This window comes from Salminus brasiliensis, chromosome 19 (assembly GCF_030463535.1).
Source record: "Salminus brasiliensis chromosome 19, fSalBra1.hap2, whole genome shotgun sequence".
NCBI lineage: Eukaryota > Metazoa > Chordata > Actinopteri > Characiformes > Bryconidae > Salminus > Salminus brasiliensis.
In genome coordinates, this window is record NC_132896.1 from 8,033,235 (window position 1) to 8,049,635 (window position 16,401).

General features: G+C 39.9%; 2 protein-coding genes across 2 annotated transcripts; both read right to left on the reverse strand.

Moving 5' to 3' along the window:
* Positions 1 to 1,214: 1,214 nt before the first annotated feature.
* Positions 1,215 to 6,001, reverse strand: LOC140541538 (troponin I, slow skeletal muscle-like). Its single transcript, XM_072664205.1, has 6 exons — positions 5,924 to 6,001; positions 3,565 to 3,609; positions 2,800 to 2,931; positions 2,589 to 2,678; positions 1,906 to 2,079; positions 1,215 to 1,304 (listed from the first exon to the last, which is right to left on the reverse strand). The coding sequence occupies exons 1-6, from the start codon at positions 5,999 to 6,001 to the stop codon at positions 1,215 to 1,217; spliced, it is 609 nt and encodes a 202-aa protein (XP_072520306.1).
* Positions 6,002 to 6,601: 600 nt separating this feature from the next.
* Positions 6,602 to 8,581, reverse strand: LOC140540606 (troponin I, slow skeletal muscle-like). The gene is made up of 5 exons (XM_072662973.1): positions 8,462 to 8,581; positions 8,280 to 8,369; positions 7,906 to 8,076; positions 7,653 to 7,742; positions 6,602 to 6,689 (listed from the first exon to the last, which is right to left on the reverse strand). Exons 1-4 carry the CDS (start codon positions 8,564 to 8,566, stop codon positions 7,656 to 7,658), a joined length of 453 nt encoding a protein of 150 aa, XP_072519074.1. The 5' UTR covers positions 8,567 to 8,581; the 3' UTR covers positions 6,602 to 6,689; positions 7,653 to 7,655.
* Between the last annotated feature and the right edge of the window lie 7,820 nt (positions 8,582 to 16,401).

A 16,401-nucleotide genomic window follows, 5' to 3' on the forward strand; every position in this document is an offset into this window, starting at 1 on the left:
ATAGGGACTAATGACACATCTTCTGAGGTCAAAATAACAGAAATCTATAGCATGGCTCTGACCCCTGATCTGGTGACCCCAGTGACCTGAGTGTTTTGAAAGGTTAGCCCTAAATGCATCCTCTATCATTCCTGACATGTTGGCCTGTATTTTTGTCTTTTTGGACACAGCTGCAAAATAACTGGCATTCGTAATACAAGGAAGGCTTTAGCTGAACCATGATGTGTTTATTGTCAAGAAAATCCAGCAGTATAACATCACAGAATAGTTACAGACTCAAATACTGAGAATTAATAACAGTATGCAAAATAAGGGTTTCTGTATATCTTCTTATAATTTATTCATGTTTTTCATCTATAATACACACAAGTACATTAAGATCAATGTATTCTACACTCAAACCTCAAGCTCTAATAGAAGGTTCACCATTTAAGTTTCATGTAAGTAAGTAAGAAACGGAGGCAGAATATTTCTTCACATCAGAATCCATCCTTGATATAGCAGCTGGAATGATGATCACCTGAGAGAAAATAAATACATCTAAATATCAGCAGGAATATTAATTTCACAAAGAAAGAGTGAACAAGCAAGACTTGTTCAGACAAATCTTAGCTTCAAAATTTTTTTTTTGACTCAACAAAATGGGGTTAAATTTCCTGTTTGGGTGAGCACACCACACTATACTGATCAGAGTGCTTGGGAATGATACTTCATGCTAAAGTCGCTTAATAACATCATTAAATAAACAAAATGGTAACACTTTAAATTACAGCCTCATTACGGAGTATGCACCTGTAAAGTAAGGCATAAGAAAAAATAAGTACAGAGTAAGTAAAGGGTATGATAGTAGAAGTATGTGGTTATAGAGGGAATGCACTTTCCGCTGGAAAGTAACAAGCAATAATCTGCTCAAGTTATAGGCAGTTAAACTCGACAGTGATCCATCCAAACTACTTAAGAACCAATGGTCCATGGACATCGATGTGTAGCTAAGAACGTCCACCTAATGTTCTTATAGGTTCATCTTGAACCTCATTAACAGGTACTTACTACATTAATTATGCTAAGAAGTACAATGGATTCAGGTAGTGATTGGAACAGGTACTTACTCCATACTTACCTGACAGGTACTTACTTCATGTTTACTCCATAAATAATGGTCTGTACATAACAAAGTAGCAACATTTTTTTATTTAGCAACCGTCATGTACCGTTTATTGACCACCAGCGTCAAACAGCTTCTTCCTGCCCTCCATGCCAGACATGGCCTCCACGTTCTTACGCCAGTCAGTCACCTCCTCTTTCTATGTGAGAACAACAAAAAAACACCCATTCATTCTCAGTGACTGAATCAAGTCAGGAAGGAACAATAAACCAATAAAAATACAAATAAATGCCTAAAAAAACAATGTTGGAAGACCTTTGAAAGGATAAGCCCAGGCCTTATGAACTCTTTTAGCTTTGTGGTGTAAGCTAGCCCAGTGGTTCCCTAATCTGAGACCTGCAGTACCCCCGTCACTCTAACATGCCCACTTCAACTCAGGGATCAAGTCAGAGCCATCCATCCATACAGCCATCAAACATCCTGAATTCAGTAATGCTTTTGTTGCTAAATGGTCCAAAATCTTGTGGACAGCCTTCTCTGGACAGTAGTTTGCCTCAGTGGTCTAATATGTATTGTTGGTGGGTTATACAGTTAGAAGTGGCTATAAACAAAACACACAGCCTTTAGCTATCATTATCTTGTCTGTGTCTGGCTGAGTTTCTTTTAAATAGCATTAGAAAGCGTTAGCTGCTCAAGCAGCTGCCTGTAGTAAATTTGCCTGTCCTGTCCTGTAGAGCTGCTCAGCCTTTTTTTTTGTGAGTCACGTGTCCCAGTAAATTGGGTCTAGTGACGCCCCTTACCTTCTCTTCCTCCTTCTTGACTGTTTTGAGGTTGGCTTTGAAGTCCACAGACTCCTTGACCTTGGCGCCCAGAAGAGCACCCAGCATTGCATCAGCAGAAATCTTCACCCTCTTCAGCGCAGGTCTCTTCATTTTACCCTTCAGCTCAAAGATTTTATGGGAAAGATCTGCAATCTGAAGTCAACACAACTTTATTTAACTGTTAGTGAGACAAGCCATGAATACAGGGAGATACTTGCCGTTCAAATGTCACAAATGTGTTTTTAGTATTGGGACACCTGCTCGAACCCTAAATCAAGGGTATTAAAAAAATAGTTGATCCAGCTTTTGTTGGCAGAACTGTCTCTACTGTCCAGGGAAAGCAGTTGAATGTGCTGTTTGTGGGCTAGAGTGGTATAGAGGCCCCCAGCATTGAGCGGTAGAGCAGAGGAACTGTGTTCTCTGGAATGATGGTTGGTGCTTCATACAATACTTTTGTGATGAGGAAGGGTGATGATCATCCAACATCCTGATCACTGAATGCAATCAAAGTGCTTCACAATTTAGTACAAAGCTTTCCCTGGACAGTTGAGACAGTTACACCAACAAAAGCAGGATACACTCTTTTTAATACCCTTTATGTCATTTTTCTCAGATGCCAATAAGTAAGTATGTGTAATGAATGAATGTAGTTGGAATTTTACCTCTTTTTCATTTTTGGTTACTTTGGCTTGAATGTCATATCTCTCTTCATCTACAACATCAATCTTCTGGTGAAGTTCTCGGCAGAGGGCCTAAAGATCATTCACAAAGAAAGAGACATTGTTTTAGAGGTTAGACAGTAAAGGGTTGATTCATGTATCAGATTAAGACTTGATTCGATTTGAAACAGGTCATTTTAGCAACCCAACGCACCTGCAGCTCCTGTGCAGACAGGCCAGACAGCTGCAGAGGAGGCACTCTCTCACTCAAGACTCTTTCTCTCTCCCTCTGTTTCTCCTCCTTCTCATTTGCGAGCAGTGTGCTCGCCTTTTTCAGTACTTTAGTCTAAGAAACAGAATAGGTTTAAACTCTCATTTTAACTGCAGGGTAGGCACTCACATGTCCAGAAGTATTCAGACACCCCTTTTAGTATCTTCAGCTACTTTTAGGTACATCCATTTCTGACACAGACATCGAACTGCACACACAGCTTGTACAATCTCATACAAAAGCATTACCAATAGAATTTCATGCTAAGGAGCAGCCATACATGAGCCTAAGAACACCATGCACAATGCTGAGCATCGGGATGTGGAGCTGTGCAGCTGTGTAGCTAGAACTGCTCTCTGGAGTGATGGAGCTCCATCCAGTACCTTGGATTTGGATAGACCTGGAGTGGCATTTGTGATCCAGAACAAATCATCCAACATCAATACCTGACCTCACTAATGCTTTTGTGGCTGAATGCATCAAAATCCTCACAGCAATGTTCCAAGATAGACTGTAAAGCCTTGCCAGATAAGGGGGGGGCTGTTACTGGAGAAATCAGGGGGGACAAACGTCCTACTAATACCAAAGATCTCAGAAGATGTTGATAAGCAGGTGTCTGCAAACTTTTGGACGTGTACTGAATTATTAAGTAGCAGCAAAAGGAGCATCACAGTGACCCTGAAGAAAATTAAAAAAACAAAAGCCAACCTTGAGGAACAGCCGTCTGGATGCTGTAATCTTAGGTTTCTGTTTCTAAAAGCAGAAGAGAACAGCTTCAGCATTGCGTTAGTACATACATCGATCTGCCACAACATTAGTACCGTGGTGGTGAAGTAAAAGGTAAAGTAAAAGGTAAAGTAAAAAAACATTGATTATCTTCATCTATAGTGGCATCTGTCAAGGGACAGCAAATGAACTGTCAGTTCTTGAAGGGAAAAATGGGCAAGAAGACCTGTCTGATGTTTTTGAGATCTTTCAACACAGTCGTCTAGCCATCACTGTTTGGTTCTGAGCCACTTTGGCAAGAAACAAACTGTCCTCAGAACATCAGTCAGAACATCTCAAAAACATCAGGCAAGTCTTGTGGGTGTTTCAGGTATGCAGTTGTCAGTACCTACCAAAACTAGTCCAAGAAAGGACCAACAACAGGGTCATGGACCCCTAAGGCTCACTGAAGGAGGCCCCACCTCACAACTTACAGGACTTGAGGGATCTGCTGCTAATGTATTGGTGCCGAATACCACAGGACACCTTCAGAGGTCTTGTGGAGTCCATGCCTCGAATGTTCAGATATGTTGTAACGCAGAAGAGGGGTCTTCTCAATGTTATGGCTAATCAGTGTATTCTCATTTGTATTGGATTCATGTTCCCTTTAACAGTTAAGGTAACCTTGTCATATAGCACTGACAGCTAAAACCAGATGCTTCTAATGCAAGACAACCAAAACAATAAAAACACTGTAGGAGATTGTTGACTTACTGGTCTGGAGTTGTAGATGATGGGACAGATGAGAGACAAAGTAAGAAAGTTATTTAAAAATGCAAAGGAAGTTTAATAAAAAATGCATGTTGTATAAACTACTGGAAATAAGAGTTTTCCGAAAAGGTACTTACGCTTCAGACATTGTGACTTTTAGGTGTTTTCTATGGAAACCAATATAAAAAGGAAATTATGAAAGTGAGTCCATCATAATTGGGCTTGGACCAATTTTTGAGACACGCATTCATGTGGTTATATTGGGATAAAGTCTAGCTTTAAGTACAATTCTGTGCCAAAGTCATACAACTTTGTATCTCAGTAGTGTATCCCTGCTTTTTAAAACACTATAAAACATTAGAATAAATATAAATAAACATAAATACAGTAGTCAGAATGTGCTGGAGAACAGGTTGGAAGAAGGATTTGGTTGCTGACTGCTCTGTGTACTCCAGCCACTGTATGGATTTGTTCAAGCCCACCTGATTGACTAATGAAGGATAATTAGATAAACTAGGTCTTGGGTGGCAACTGCAAGCACTAGCCTTCCTTGAGAAGAGCTTTGGAAAAGGTCAAGCTATCACCCTCTCATACACATTAACTGCTGTTTACAAATAAAGGTTTACAGTCCAGGTAAATAGCTTTACATATCAGACTCTACACTCTCAAGGGTTCTTCTGTCAAGGAAAAAGACCTATGTGGATGCTGAAAGGGTTCTTTGCCTGGTACTTCAGATCAGTAGAAAACATTTTGCTGATGAAAAAGGGTTCTACTATCAGTAGAATAACAGTTGAATAACTGTACAGTACTGTATAAAACATTTTTGCTTAGAGTGTAGCTTAGAGATACTGTACAGTCACTGAGTTGCCCTCACACAACAGTCTTTTATTATTAATCCTTTATTTATAGCAGTTAAAAGGTGTAAATTAAAGTTGGGAGCACATACCTTATCTGTGCAGGAAATCCCCAAGAGAGTGAGCAGTGTGAAACAGTGCCCGTTCTCCAGGAAGCACAATCAAGTTTTATGGCTTCAATGGCCTTCTGTGAGTGGCTCACTAAAATAGACCAGGCTGCTTGAAGCTCACTTTACTTAGAAGCACCAAAACACAATTGCGTGCATTGCCAAGGCCCTGGCCCCTTCCTTGTGTCATTGTTTGACCCTACAAGGGAGCAGAGCCTTGTGTAAAATCTGCCTGTGTGAGCCTGAGGCCCAATACTCAAATTTTTAATGTGGAGTCAGTTGTGATCAAGCGGAAAATGAATATGATAATAAAGGTGCTGCAAAGGGTTCTTTAAACAATGCCATAGGAGAACCACTTTTGATTCCATTAAGAACTGTGTTTGTAAAAGAGATCTATTACAATTATTGTTCCACTTTTTCAATGGCACCTCTCAATCGGTGGGATCTACATATTAGGCAGCAAGTGAACACTCATGTCTTTGAAGATGATGTGTTAAAGGCAGGGAAATGGGCAAGCATAAGAATCTGACCCCCTTAGACAAGAATCAAATAATGATGGCTAGATGACTGGGTCAGAACATCTCCAAAACATCAGGCAGGTTCCCAGGTTATGCAGTGGTCAGTGCCTACCAAAAATGCTCCTAGGAAGTACAACCGGTAAACCAGCAACAGGGTCATGGGTGCCCAAGGTTTACTCATGTGATCCATGGAGGCCCCACCTTCCAACTTACAGGACTTAAAGGATCTGTTGCTAACGTCTTGGTGCCACAGGATACTTTTAGAGGCTTTGACAAGTCAGAGCTGTTTTGGTGGCACAAGGGTGGCCTACACAATAGTAGGAAGGTGGTATCAATGTTATTGGCTAATAGTTACCGTTTCGGCACTTGTGTAAATATGGTCAGTATGTGGTAACCTGATAGCGAACGTTAGCCTGTTGGAACACTGACACCGAACATACGGAGTGAAACACCACGCCTGTTTCATCAGAACATTGTGTTGTATTTAATTGTGGAATGCCATTATTACACTGTGGTTTGTTAATATTCAGTTGGCTGAAAGTAATGATTTTACTCACACCTGCTATTATACTGTATCACAAAACACAAAAATATCAAAGTGTATTTTTGCGCAACAGGTATTAAGTAAATGTATTTAGGCTACGTATACACTAAGCCCACATTGAGACACAAATTTGAGACACAAAACATTAACCCATAATCATAAATACATACAAATCCGCATCATCCACATCACAAATATTTTTACACAGATCGAAATGGTGATTGTTGTCACTGAATCTGCCATTGAGTCTCGATATTCCTGCTTGAGGTTTCAATTTCGGCAAATGTCACAGGTGTCTTCTGATCTTGGCATACCTCGTTCTTGGGTAAGCCACCTGTTTGTTACATGAGTTTGAAGTTAGGAAAGGTTACATTTGGGAAAACTGAGTTCCAAGATCTCATTTACAAAGCTGTACTTTTTACCCAGAATAAAGCTGATCAGTCAAGACAATGTTTGTTTCTGAAATGCACTATATAAAGTACTGGGACACTTTCTCATTTACCATTTCTTCTGAAATCAAGGGTATTATATAAGACTTGATCCTGCTTTTGTTGAAGTAACTGTCTCCACTGTCCAGGGAGGGCTTCCTACTAGAATTTGAAGCACCGCTGTGAGGATTTGATTGCATTCAACGACAAGAATGACAGGAGCAGCTAAAGCTTCCATTTTGCTAGATCAGACCATGACGTCCTCGACGTATGGATTGTGCTCATTTCTGTTGATCCATTCATCATGAAGCATTTACGCAATGTGAATGTGATGTGGGCTGGGGTTCTGGGTAGCTTCTGCTTTAAGCTAGAGGGCTAGACATGTCTTTGGCTTAGTGATGAAAACAGACAAAGACAAAGTGTCAAATACATTTGAAGGGACGTGAGGTGAAGTGTATCCCAACTCTGCTCTAAACTCTTAGACACCTTGATTGCTCATAATCCTTTTACCTGCCCATCTTCTGCACAACTTCATAAAAGTGCACTTTCAGGACAGACTTGGGGCTTAGGGTGAAAAGTGGGGCATGAGCTGAAAGATGGTGGGGTGAGAAAACCCTATACACAGGATATGGACAGCAGAGATAGAAATTCATAGGTTGGTATTAGATTGGAAAGATGTCTTCATCCCAGACTAACCCTATGAGCTACATTAGCCTTGTAGCTCAACTGTAAAATTAAAGAATGAAACTTCGGACCCCCAAATTATCCTGGCTGATCAGCATTTGCATTGTGTGAATTTGAATTTTTTTAAATTTGAGGTTTAGGGTTGACATAGGCGTGACCCTGTTAACCCAACTGCTTTCATGTACCTTTTATTGACCAGCATCAAACAGCTTCTTCCTGCCCTCCATGCCAGACATGGCCTCCACGTTCTTACGCCAGTCAGTCACCTCCTCTTTCTGTGTGAAAAGCAGATGTAATGAGAAGTGATCATTTTCTGTTTTTCCCATCATTTCCCCAAAGAAATCCTCTCCAGGACATCTAGTACAAAGCTTAGCTTTTTGCACAGTGCTCTAAATGGCTGTAAAGTATCCCTGTTGTAGCCTAACATAAACATCCTACCTTCTCTTCTTCTTTCTTGACTGTCTTCAGGTTGGCTTTAAAGTCAGCCTTTGAGGACTTTAATTCAGTCAGGGCACCCAGCTTGTCGTCTGCAGTTTTTTTCACCCTCTTCAGTTTGGTTCTGTTCATGGTGCCCTTCATTTCTCCAATCTTTTGTGTCAAAGACTGGATCTGTAGAAAACATAGCACATGAGAACTTACTGTCGTGTACCCGGAAGATGGACTGAGTTACTTTACCTCAACCACAATACCAAAAGGTCTCCCCTAGCTTCCCTTCCATCAACAGCAATAGCAGTTCTGCTAAGGCTGAGGTGAGTAGTTACTACTTGACTGTACTGCTGGATTTATTTATCCTTTTAAAAAGTATAGGATACCTCTTTTTCATTTTTGGCCACTTTAACTTCAAGGTCATATCGTGCTTCATCAACAATGTCGATCTTGCGGTGGAGATCTTTGCAGAGCTCCTGTGGAAGAATGACCAGAAAATGTCAACTCTATATGTGTCAGCAGCAGACTTCTTCTTACACGGTGCAAGCAATGTGGTCAGGGTAGCTACCTGTAACTCTTGTACAGACAGACCAGAGAGTTTGAGTGGAGGAACTCTCTCGTTCAAGGCACTGTCCCTGTCCCGTTTGTTCTGTTCTTTCTCAGCTACAAGCATGGACGTAGCCTTCTTCAGCAGCTTGCCCTGTTGAGTAATGGGACATATGGTGAGAAGGTCATGCCAACAAACCACAGCTTCAGTAGATCTACAAAGCTGGGCTCTTGACACAGCTGATCCTGAAGTTCTCACTATCTGTAAGGGACACCTAGTTTAGTCTGGTGTAATCACTTAATATACGCAATCACAGCACTCACCTTTAAGAGTAGCCGGCGTGTGGCGGAGTACTTGCTCTTTTTCTGAAAGTAAAAAAAAGCGAATGTGGGCAAATTATTATCTCAATTGTTAACAACTTGCACTTTAATACAATACAACTCTTAAACTGAACGCTAACAACTTACCGGCCTGTGTCATTGTGTAGAAGTAAGAAAGAAAGATAGAATGAAAAGAAAATGTATGTTAATTAATGATTAATTTAATTAATTGAAGCATTTACTGTTAATTTACTGGTAATGCCACCTTACCCCTCAGACATGGCTTCTGTTCTTTGTGTGCCTTTCAAGAAACAGAAAACAACAGAAAGTCATATCCACCATCCAAAGTGTCCAAAAGTTTGTGGTCACCCCTTCTTATTAGTGAATTAAGGTGAACCAATCGATGACACAGGAGTTCAAATGTACACCCAGCTTGTAAAATCTCTATGGAAAAGTATTAACATGGGAAGCTCTGAAGCAGCGGCACATGAGCCTATATTCACCATGCCCAGTGGCAAGCGACAACTAGAGGGGGATAAAGCCCCCTAGTACTGGGTTGTGAAGTAGTGGATCTGTGTCCTCTAGAGTGATGGGCCTCCATCTAATACCTTTGACATTGGAGTGGTGTTTGTGATCCAGAACAAATAACCCCCACCCAACACCCATCCCACTTAGTACCTGACCACACAGATGCTCTTGTAGCTTAATGTAATTACAGGAGGATCTTCCACAGTCTATTGGAAATCCTTTTTTGAGCAGAGGCTTTTTAATACCTTTATTCCTGGAAGAAAGACTGAGGCTAAGCTGGTGTCTGCAAACTTTTGGCCACATGGTGTAAGACACTATTTTCACTGAGGACAGAACACAAATACTGACCTTGAAACTGTAAAAAGTTCTAAATTAATCTAATTTGAATTATTCTGTTGACTGAAGTCAGCGGACTCTTTAAGAGCGTGTAAGGCTATTGTATGCCCAACATGGAAACACTTGTTAGATTGACGACTTGCCAAGATGATGTAAAGCACATGTCAGGTTTTTAAAAAGCCATGTGAACACAATGGCGAGACTAAGAATGAACAGCTTTTGGCATCTTTCTTTCCAAGAGACTAAATGTAGATCTTCCGACGCAGCACTCTGTCCAGTTCTCCATGTTCCTCTGTGTTCTGCAATGTCTGCTTAATTGTACTGCAGGCCAAGAGGTGTTTGTTCCTGCAGGGCTATATTTGAACATTGCTCCCATGCCTTCCTATGACACTTGCAGCTGCAGCCTTGACGTTGCCGGACGACGGCCGTGACTACCACAAAGATCTTGGCTTCAAATACTAAAATCTTTATGGAGCGAATCACAAGACAGAACCCTGCCTTTCTTCTGTCCTTGATGTCCGATGAGGTGATGTTGTTTGGCTCTGCACTCAAAAGACCACAGTTTCATGTTGTAGGTAATGTTCATTGGACAAACATCCTTAAATTAAAGGTGCTGGGAAGCTTTTGGCTATTTTGTGCCAAGAACAGGTTAGGGACCTTAGTAGTAATGCTTCTTTTACATCTCATTAAATGGGATGTTAGCCCTGGTTTTAAGCCTTAAGGAACTTTAAAGAACACTCCTCCTAGACAACCCTTGACTTTTGGCTTTAGCTGTCCAGTTAAACTGAGTAATCCTGCTCTGTGATGCACCCCCAAGGACACCTAGATGTGCACAACCTCCAGAGAGTGACAGAGGTAATTATGCCACCACATAAAAGCAGAGCTCATAAAGAAGGTGGTAAAAGGAATGTGCTGCTGGACGTGACACTTCAAGGCCTCTCTCATTCCTTACTCAGCAGCATTATGACTATGAGGTCAAGTGTTCAGATCGGACAATATGTGTAAGCATCCGGTTACACTCCTCCGTTTTGCGGCTTAAGTTTGTTCAGAGCTGCCGGGTAGCGTCGTGTCAGCGGCTCCTGTAGTGGCCCCAGTGGAACCAGCTACAGTATTTCATAGCATGCATTCCCCAAGGTTAGCACGGGCAGCCTGCTGATGAAATACTTTTTGCAATCCCTGATCATCCCTCCCTGGTATTATGAGATGCATATTGACAACTTCACATTAAATCCTGGAGAGATTATCTGCCTAAGCCTACAGATTAGCTATCCAAAAGCCCACAGCAAATTCAATCAGGCTCTCCATTCATCAGTTAATATCCTTACACGACACACAGTACTTGTCCAGACACACAGCAGTGTACAGTTACAACCAAGTCTATGACAAGGTCTCAAGTCTAACCTTTTGTAAGCGGATAGTGTGGCAGTCATTCCCAAACCTACCTCGAAGAGAATCAGGAGGAGCGAGCTCTGCGGTCAGGTCAGTGCAGAATAGGCATTTTATGGTTTTTGACGATAGATTTATGGTTTGAATCCCTCCTGTGAATGGCTCACTAAAATAGACCCCCTGCTACGCCTCACTCCCTCTCACGTGCAAAAAACACTTTGGGTAGATGCCCTTCACCTGCCATTCAATGTGGTGTTCACTGGGTGCCCTACACACACACACACACATACAATAGAACAATGGTCATTCATACACTCTGGTGAACTTTTACTTACTGTCCCTCACCTAAAAGCTACAATTGTGGTAGGAAATGTATATACACTCATCATGGACATGTAATGGTAATACTAAGCTTCCAATTATGGAACTGTTCTTTTTGCTGGGGTAAAAAGATTGACAACATCTTTAATAAATATCTTTAATTGAAAAAAAACCCAAGTATTTGGTGTTTGTTTGGGGTTCTCAGAAATTAACACAGGGTCAAAATTATACATATAGAGTCGAACCTATTCATACATCCACTTACATGATTAATTCTGTGGATCCAAAATGTCTGTTAACTGGCCAAGGCCTCTTAACTTCCTGTTAGTGATCATGATTGACTACACTTGTTGGACTGACCAACACACAATACAAAGATAGTAATGTCTGTCTCTCTAAGCCATTTCTGAACAACTGTTGATTCCAAGCTCATCAGCTCAAACAACTGTTCATAGGTTACTGGGAGGTGTAGCCATTTTGGTCGCCAAGGTCGGACAGAAGATCCAAACAGTCCCCCTCAGCTGTGAAGAATTTGATTCAGATGGGGCAGGAACAACCCAAGAACTACCAAAGCACATGAACTGGAAGCTGCTGGAACTGCTGTATCCAGTCAAGTGAATTTTATATACCAACATGGACATAGAGTCTGCCTCTGGAGGGGAGTTTTATGACCAGATGAGAGAACGATTCAGATGTTTACCCATTAAGACCAAAGGTATATTTGGAGAAGTAAAAATGAAGCAACCACAAGTCCACTGTACCAACTGTTAAGCATGGTGGTGGTAGCAGCATGCTCTGGGGCTGATAATCTGACAGGGAAACTGGTACACTGCATAAAGTGGATGGAATAATAGAAAAAGACAATCATGGCACAATACAGTGCAGAGAAACATGGCCTTTTTATGAAATTAACCCAATTTTTAAAATGTTAAACCAGAGTTTCCCCAAATTCACCCTAAAGATCATAAACATCTTTGTTATTTTATTATAGTAACAAAAACTATCTATATGTTTACAATTGTACTGTCATTTTAATGAATCTAACAGCACTCTGGTAAAATCACAGTTTCCTAAGGCCTACTGCTTTAATAACGGTTTTTAAAGTCAGTTCAGGCCAGTCATGGACAGGTTTAATACCATAAGAGCAGAATCTGTTCTGTAGCTGTGTGCCTGACATTGCTTTGTGAATGGGGTGAGGGCAAGCCATAACTCAAGTGCCCATAAACTCTCAGAGAATAACCACAGGACAAGTACTAATTTTAAGCAATGTTCAGACATTGTACTGGAATTTATTTGACATTAATTGTTTTTTTTAATAATGTTTCATCCCACATAATTATGAAATTTTTTAATATTTATATTTATCTTTATAAAAACATAAAAATACACTGAAAAATAAAATATACCATTGCTGTCAGATGCAATCCTATATCTCAAAACGGTAATTTCACACACATTTCTTAATTTCCAGGAAAAGTACATTTAACGCGACTGTATTTTAAGCCATTATGTATCGTATTTATTGCAACATTCATAATTAAACGTCCACAATGTAAACAATACAAACTGTACCATGTTAATGTCAGTGCTATGCACAAACAGGCCTTGTCTTTATAAGCACTGGCGTCCCCCTGCCGAAGGGAGACTGTTAACATTAATTTGTGACATTATGAGGCAAGAGGCCTTCTCAAAGCTTCTGATTACCGCTGGCGTGCTACTGGGGATATTAACATGTCAACAGAGTCCTCTAGACAGTTTAGTAATACAATAATGTCTGTATTATGTGCAATGCTGCTCATTCACAACCAGCAACTATAAAGCACCATGGGGTTTGATTGACACTGACATGGTGAACTGGTTTAAATGCAGCTGCAAAAGTGTAATATTCTCTAACCTGGATTACGCAGGAATGAAGGAGTGAAGGTCATTATATATATGTTACCAAGGAGGCCCTTCATTCTGGGATGGCACAGGGATTGAAAGAGTAGATGTACTGCACATTATGACCTTGGTTTATGGAAGGTTGCTGCCCTCTAGTGGGAATTTACACTAATAGTATTATTCCATTAATTTTTAATTAAAGCAGTATGTCCAAAATATGCTGTATTCTCTACTCTAGCATTCAGAAAATTTAAGTTTTTCAACAAAAGCAATGTGTTTGTTACAGTGTTTTATCATATATTGATTGCAGCTTTAAAATGTTTCTGATCTGTGAGTCCTGTGTGCCTATAATCAGTAGGACACAATACAGCTGTAGGAAGTTCAGATTTTTTCTTAAAATGTGTTCACACTTTCCCCACTGTGTGTGTTCTTGTACTGTGCCCTGAAAAACACACTACCGCGTGTGGGGAACTCAAACATCGAGCCATCTGAGCAACTGCAGCAGCTTATATAATCACTTATTGGCCATAATCGGGTTGAAATGTTCAATTTATTGTGATACTGATTTGAGGTCGTATCGCCCAGCACTAGCTGTAGGTACATATTATGAAATGTTAGATGTGTCCAGAGTGATGAACAGGGCTTTAGATGATTGTAGAATGACAGAGGAGGCTGTATCGCATTAAGAATGAAAGTTATAATTATATTTAAATAGAGAATTTCTTATGTTTCCAAAGGGGAGATGAATTGTCAAGGTAGAAACTTGGGGGGAAACATGGAAAATGGAAATTCATTTATAGAATTGAATACTATAGTATGTATATTACAATATGTTGCTGCTGGCCAGTGGAAAACATGTATATTCATTTTATTCTAGATGAATGGACCAACAGAAATGGTCTAAATTACTTGGAATAAACATTTATGTTATGTTGACTTCCATTTAAATGTAAGAAAATGTTTTCCTTCTTCTGGGAAGTCACTAATTTGAAGATGCATGCTATAATTTTATATAGCTTAATAAATAATTACAGTATGTTATTCATCACTTTATTAACACCTAAAACACATTTCATGGGCAATGTTAAAATAAACATTACAGTAAAAAAAGTGTTATTGTATAGAAAATAGCAAACATTAATACAGGATCTGATTCCAAACCTTTAAACAGTAGCATAAGAGTTCATCAACAATAGTTAATGGAGTGAGATTTTATTATATGGTATAATATTATATTAGTATATATATATTAGTATATATATATACACACACACACACACACACACACACACTTAATTGGGTTAATCATGCAGTTAGTCTGGTGATGGAAAAGCAGAGAAATCTCAGGCCACAGGTGCAGCTCATCAGGGTAAAGTGAAAGTCATTTATTTTATTTATGTTCTGCAATGGAAAACCGCTGTGCAGAATTATCTGATCTGGTCGTTTCCTGTCTACTATGAGAGAAGGGTTTATCAACTTTTCAGCCACATCCTCAAGCATGTCTCAGTCTACACATGCAGGATTGAGTGCAGTCTTACAGGAGTACTGGGGGGAAAGGATGATTTTTGTCTTTCTGTTGCTTTCAGCTGTGGCAGGAAAGGCTTCTCCTCTTGGTTTGATAGAGCAGCCTCCAGTGCAGTGCTCTCAGGAGGTGAGGGGTTTCTCTTTTTCATTTAGCTACTATAGATCACTGGCCATGTAGCTCAGCTCACATCAAACTGAGTCGTTGTGTTTTCTTTATCAGGAAATCTCATGCCGTTTCTACTTCAGTGAGTATAAAATAAGCTCTGCTACTTCAGAACGTATGTCTGGATTTTACACACAGACCTAAAGGCTCATATCTGTCTGTGTTGAAATCAGTGGGGGCGCACTGTTCAGACGAAGGATGGGTGAAGCAGAGGAAGTATTGTCCAGGGTTGCCTGCAGTGAAGCACGAAGTGTCATCCAGGGCAGATGAGAGTGCAGAAATAGTTCCTGTTCTAATTCTTACACTCGCTCTGCCTACTGATGGTAAGACCTGTTATCACCTCTGCTGTCACACAAAATCTCCAGAAAGGGAAGGAAAAAACTGATACACTTTCAATGGACATCAGTGTCATTTTAGAGCTTTTCTATTGGTCCATTCCTCATGAAATTTGGACACTACATAAAGAACAACTCTCAGATTTTATTATGTCACAAAGCTAAAGGTAAGATACAAGGTTTTTGCCCGGCAGTGATGTTTTGCCTTTGATTATACACTTTTAAAAGGGGATTCTGCTCATTTTTCAAAATGTCTGTCTCATAATTAAATGGGTAATATGTAGAGAACCTCATTTAGAGAGGTTTGATGTGAAATTCTGAATAAGCCTGTGAGCCAGAATAATTACCAATGGGAGTAAACGCAGACCAGACGTCTCAGGAGTTAACGCCTCTAAAAACTACACCAGAGAAAAATTATGAATACAGCCTGCCCCCTGGCCAAAACTATCATTTATATTGTTTTTCAAAACCATGCATGATGGAGGGATACATGCAGGGCTTTAAAAAGTAAAAGTAGTCCCCAAAGGAAATGTGTTTTTACCACTATCAGCATTAACTCTGAAAACACTTCAGGTTAACTGATGGTTTTGGAAATTAAAATAAAATGGCTGTATTTGCAGTGTAGACATTCTGAACCTCCAGTTCTCATCACTGCTGTAAAGAAATTAAGTTTCTCAATCATGTGTCATTTTACATCAGACTACTCTGGATAACTTTGTTCACCATCTCAATGACTGATTTAGGCAGAAAGTGGTGCTGGGCGGTATGGCCGTTCATTTGGTAAAAAACTTTGGTCTGCTTTTATACCGTAATACAATTACGCAATAAAGTAGCACAGGGTGAAATTTAGTGCTGCGTAATTCGGATGCATCACAAACAGCTTTAACGCTTAGCACAGTGTCAGTAGCTATATTGTTTAAAATATATGTTTTAGAGAATGCAGTAATGACAGGTTTGTTTTGCACAATAAGAATATTTACATACTTATTTATTTACATTACTTTGGTTTGTTAAATATGTGTATTAGCAGTACGCCATTGTAGTGGTGAAATAAGCAACGTAGAAAGACAGGCCTTCTGTTTCTAATAGGATTCTATTTAAAAAAAAAAGAAAGACAATTCATTAGTCAATTTTCAAAGTCAATTTTGCTGGCAAATGAAATAATAT

Bases quoted from the DNA above. Each gene is read 5' to 3' on its own strand.
- LOC140541538 (XM_072664205.1), bottom strand. From the start codon at position 6,001: ATGGATCACATGAGTAAACCTTGGGCACCCATGACCCTGTTGCTGGTT. The intron at 2,080-2,588 runs GTAAAATTCCAA...TGTTGACTTCAG, and splicing joins TAACCAAAAATGAAAAAGAG to ATTGCAGATCTTTCCCATAA. The intron at 1,305-1,905 runs GTAAGGGGCGTC...GTTCTCACATAG, and splicing joins TCAAGAAGGAGGAAGAGAAG to AAAGAGGAGGTGACTGACTG.
- LOC140540606 (XM_072662973.1), bottom strand. From the start codon at position 8,566: ATGCTTGTAGCTGAGAAAGAACAGAACAAACGGGACAGGGACAGTGCC. The intron at 8,077-8,279 runs GTATCCTATACT...TGTTTTCTACAG, and splicing joins TGGCCAAAAATGAAAAAGAG to ATCCAGTCTTTGACACAAAA. The intron at 7,743-7,905 runs GTAGGATGTTTA...CTTTTCACACAG, and splicing joins TCAAGAAAGAAGAAGAGAAG to AAAGAGGAGGTGACTGACTG.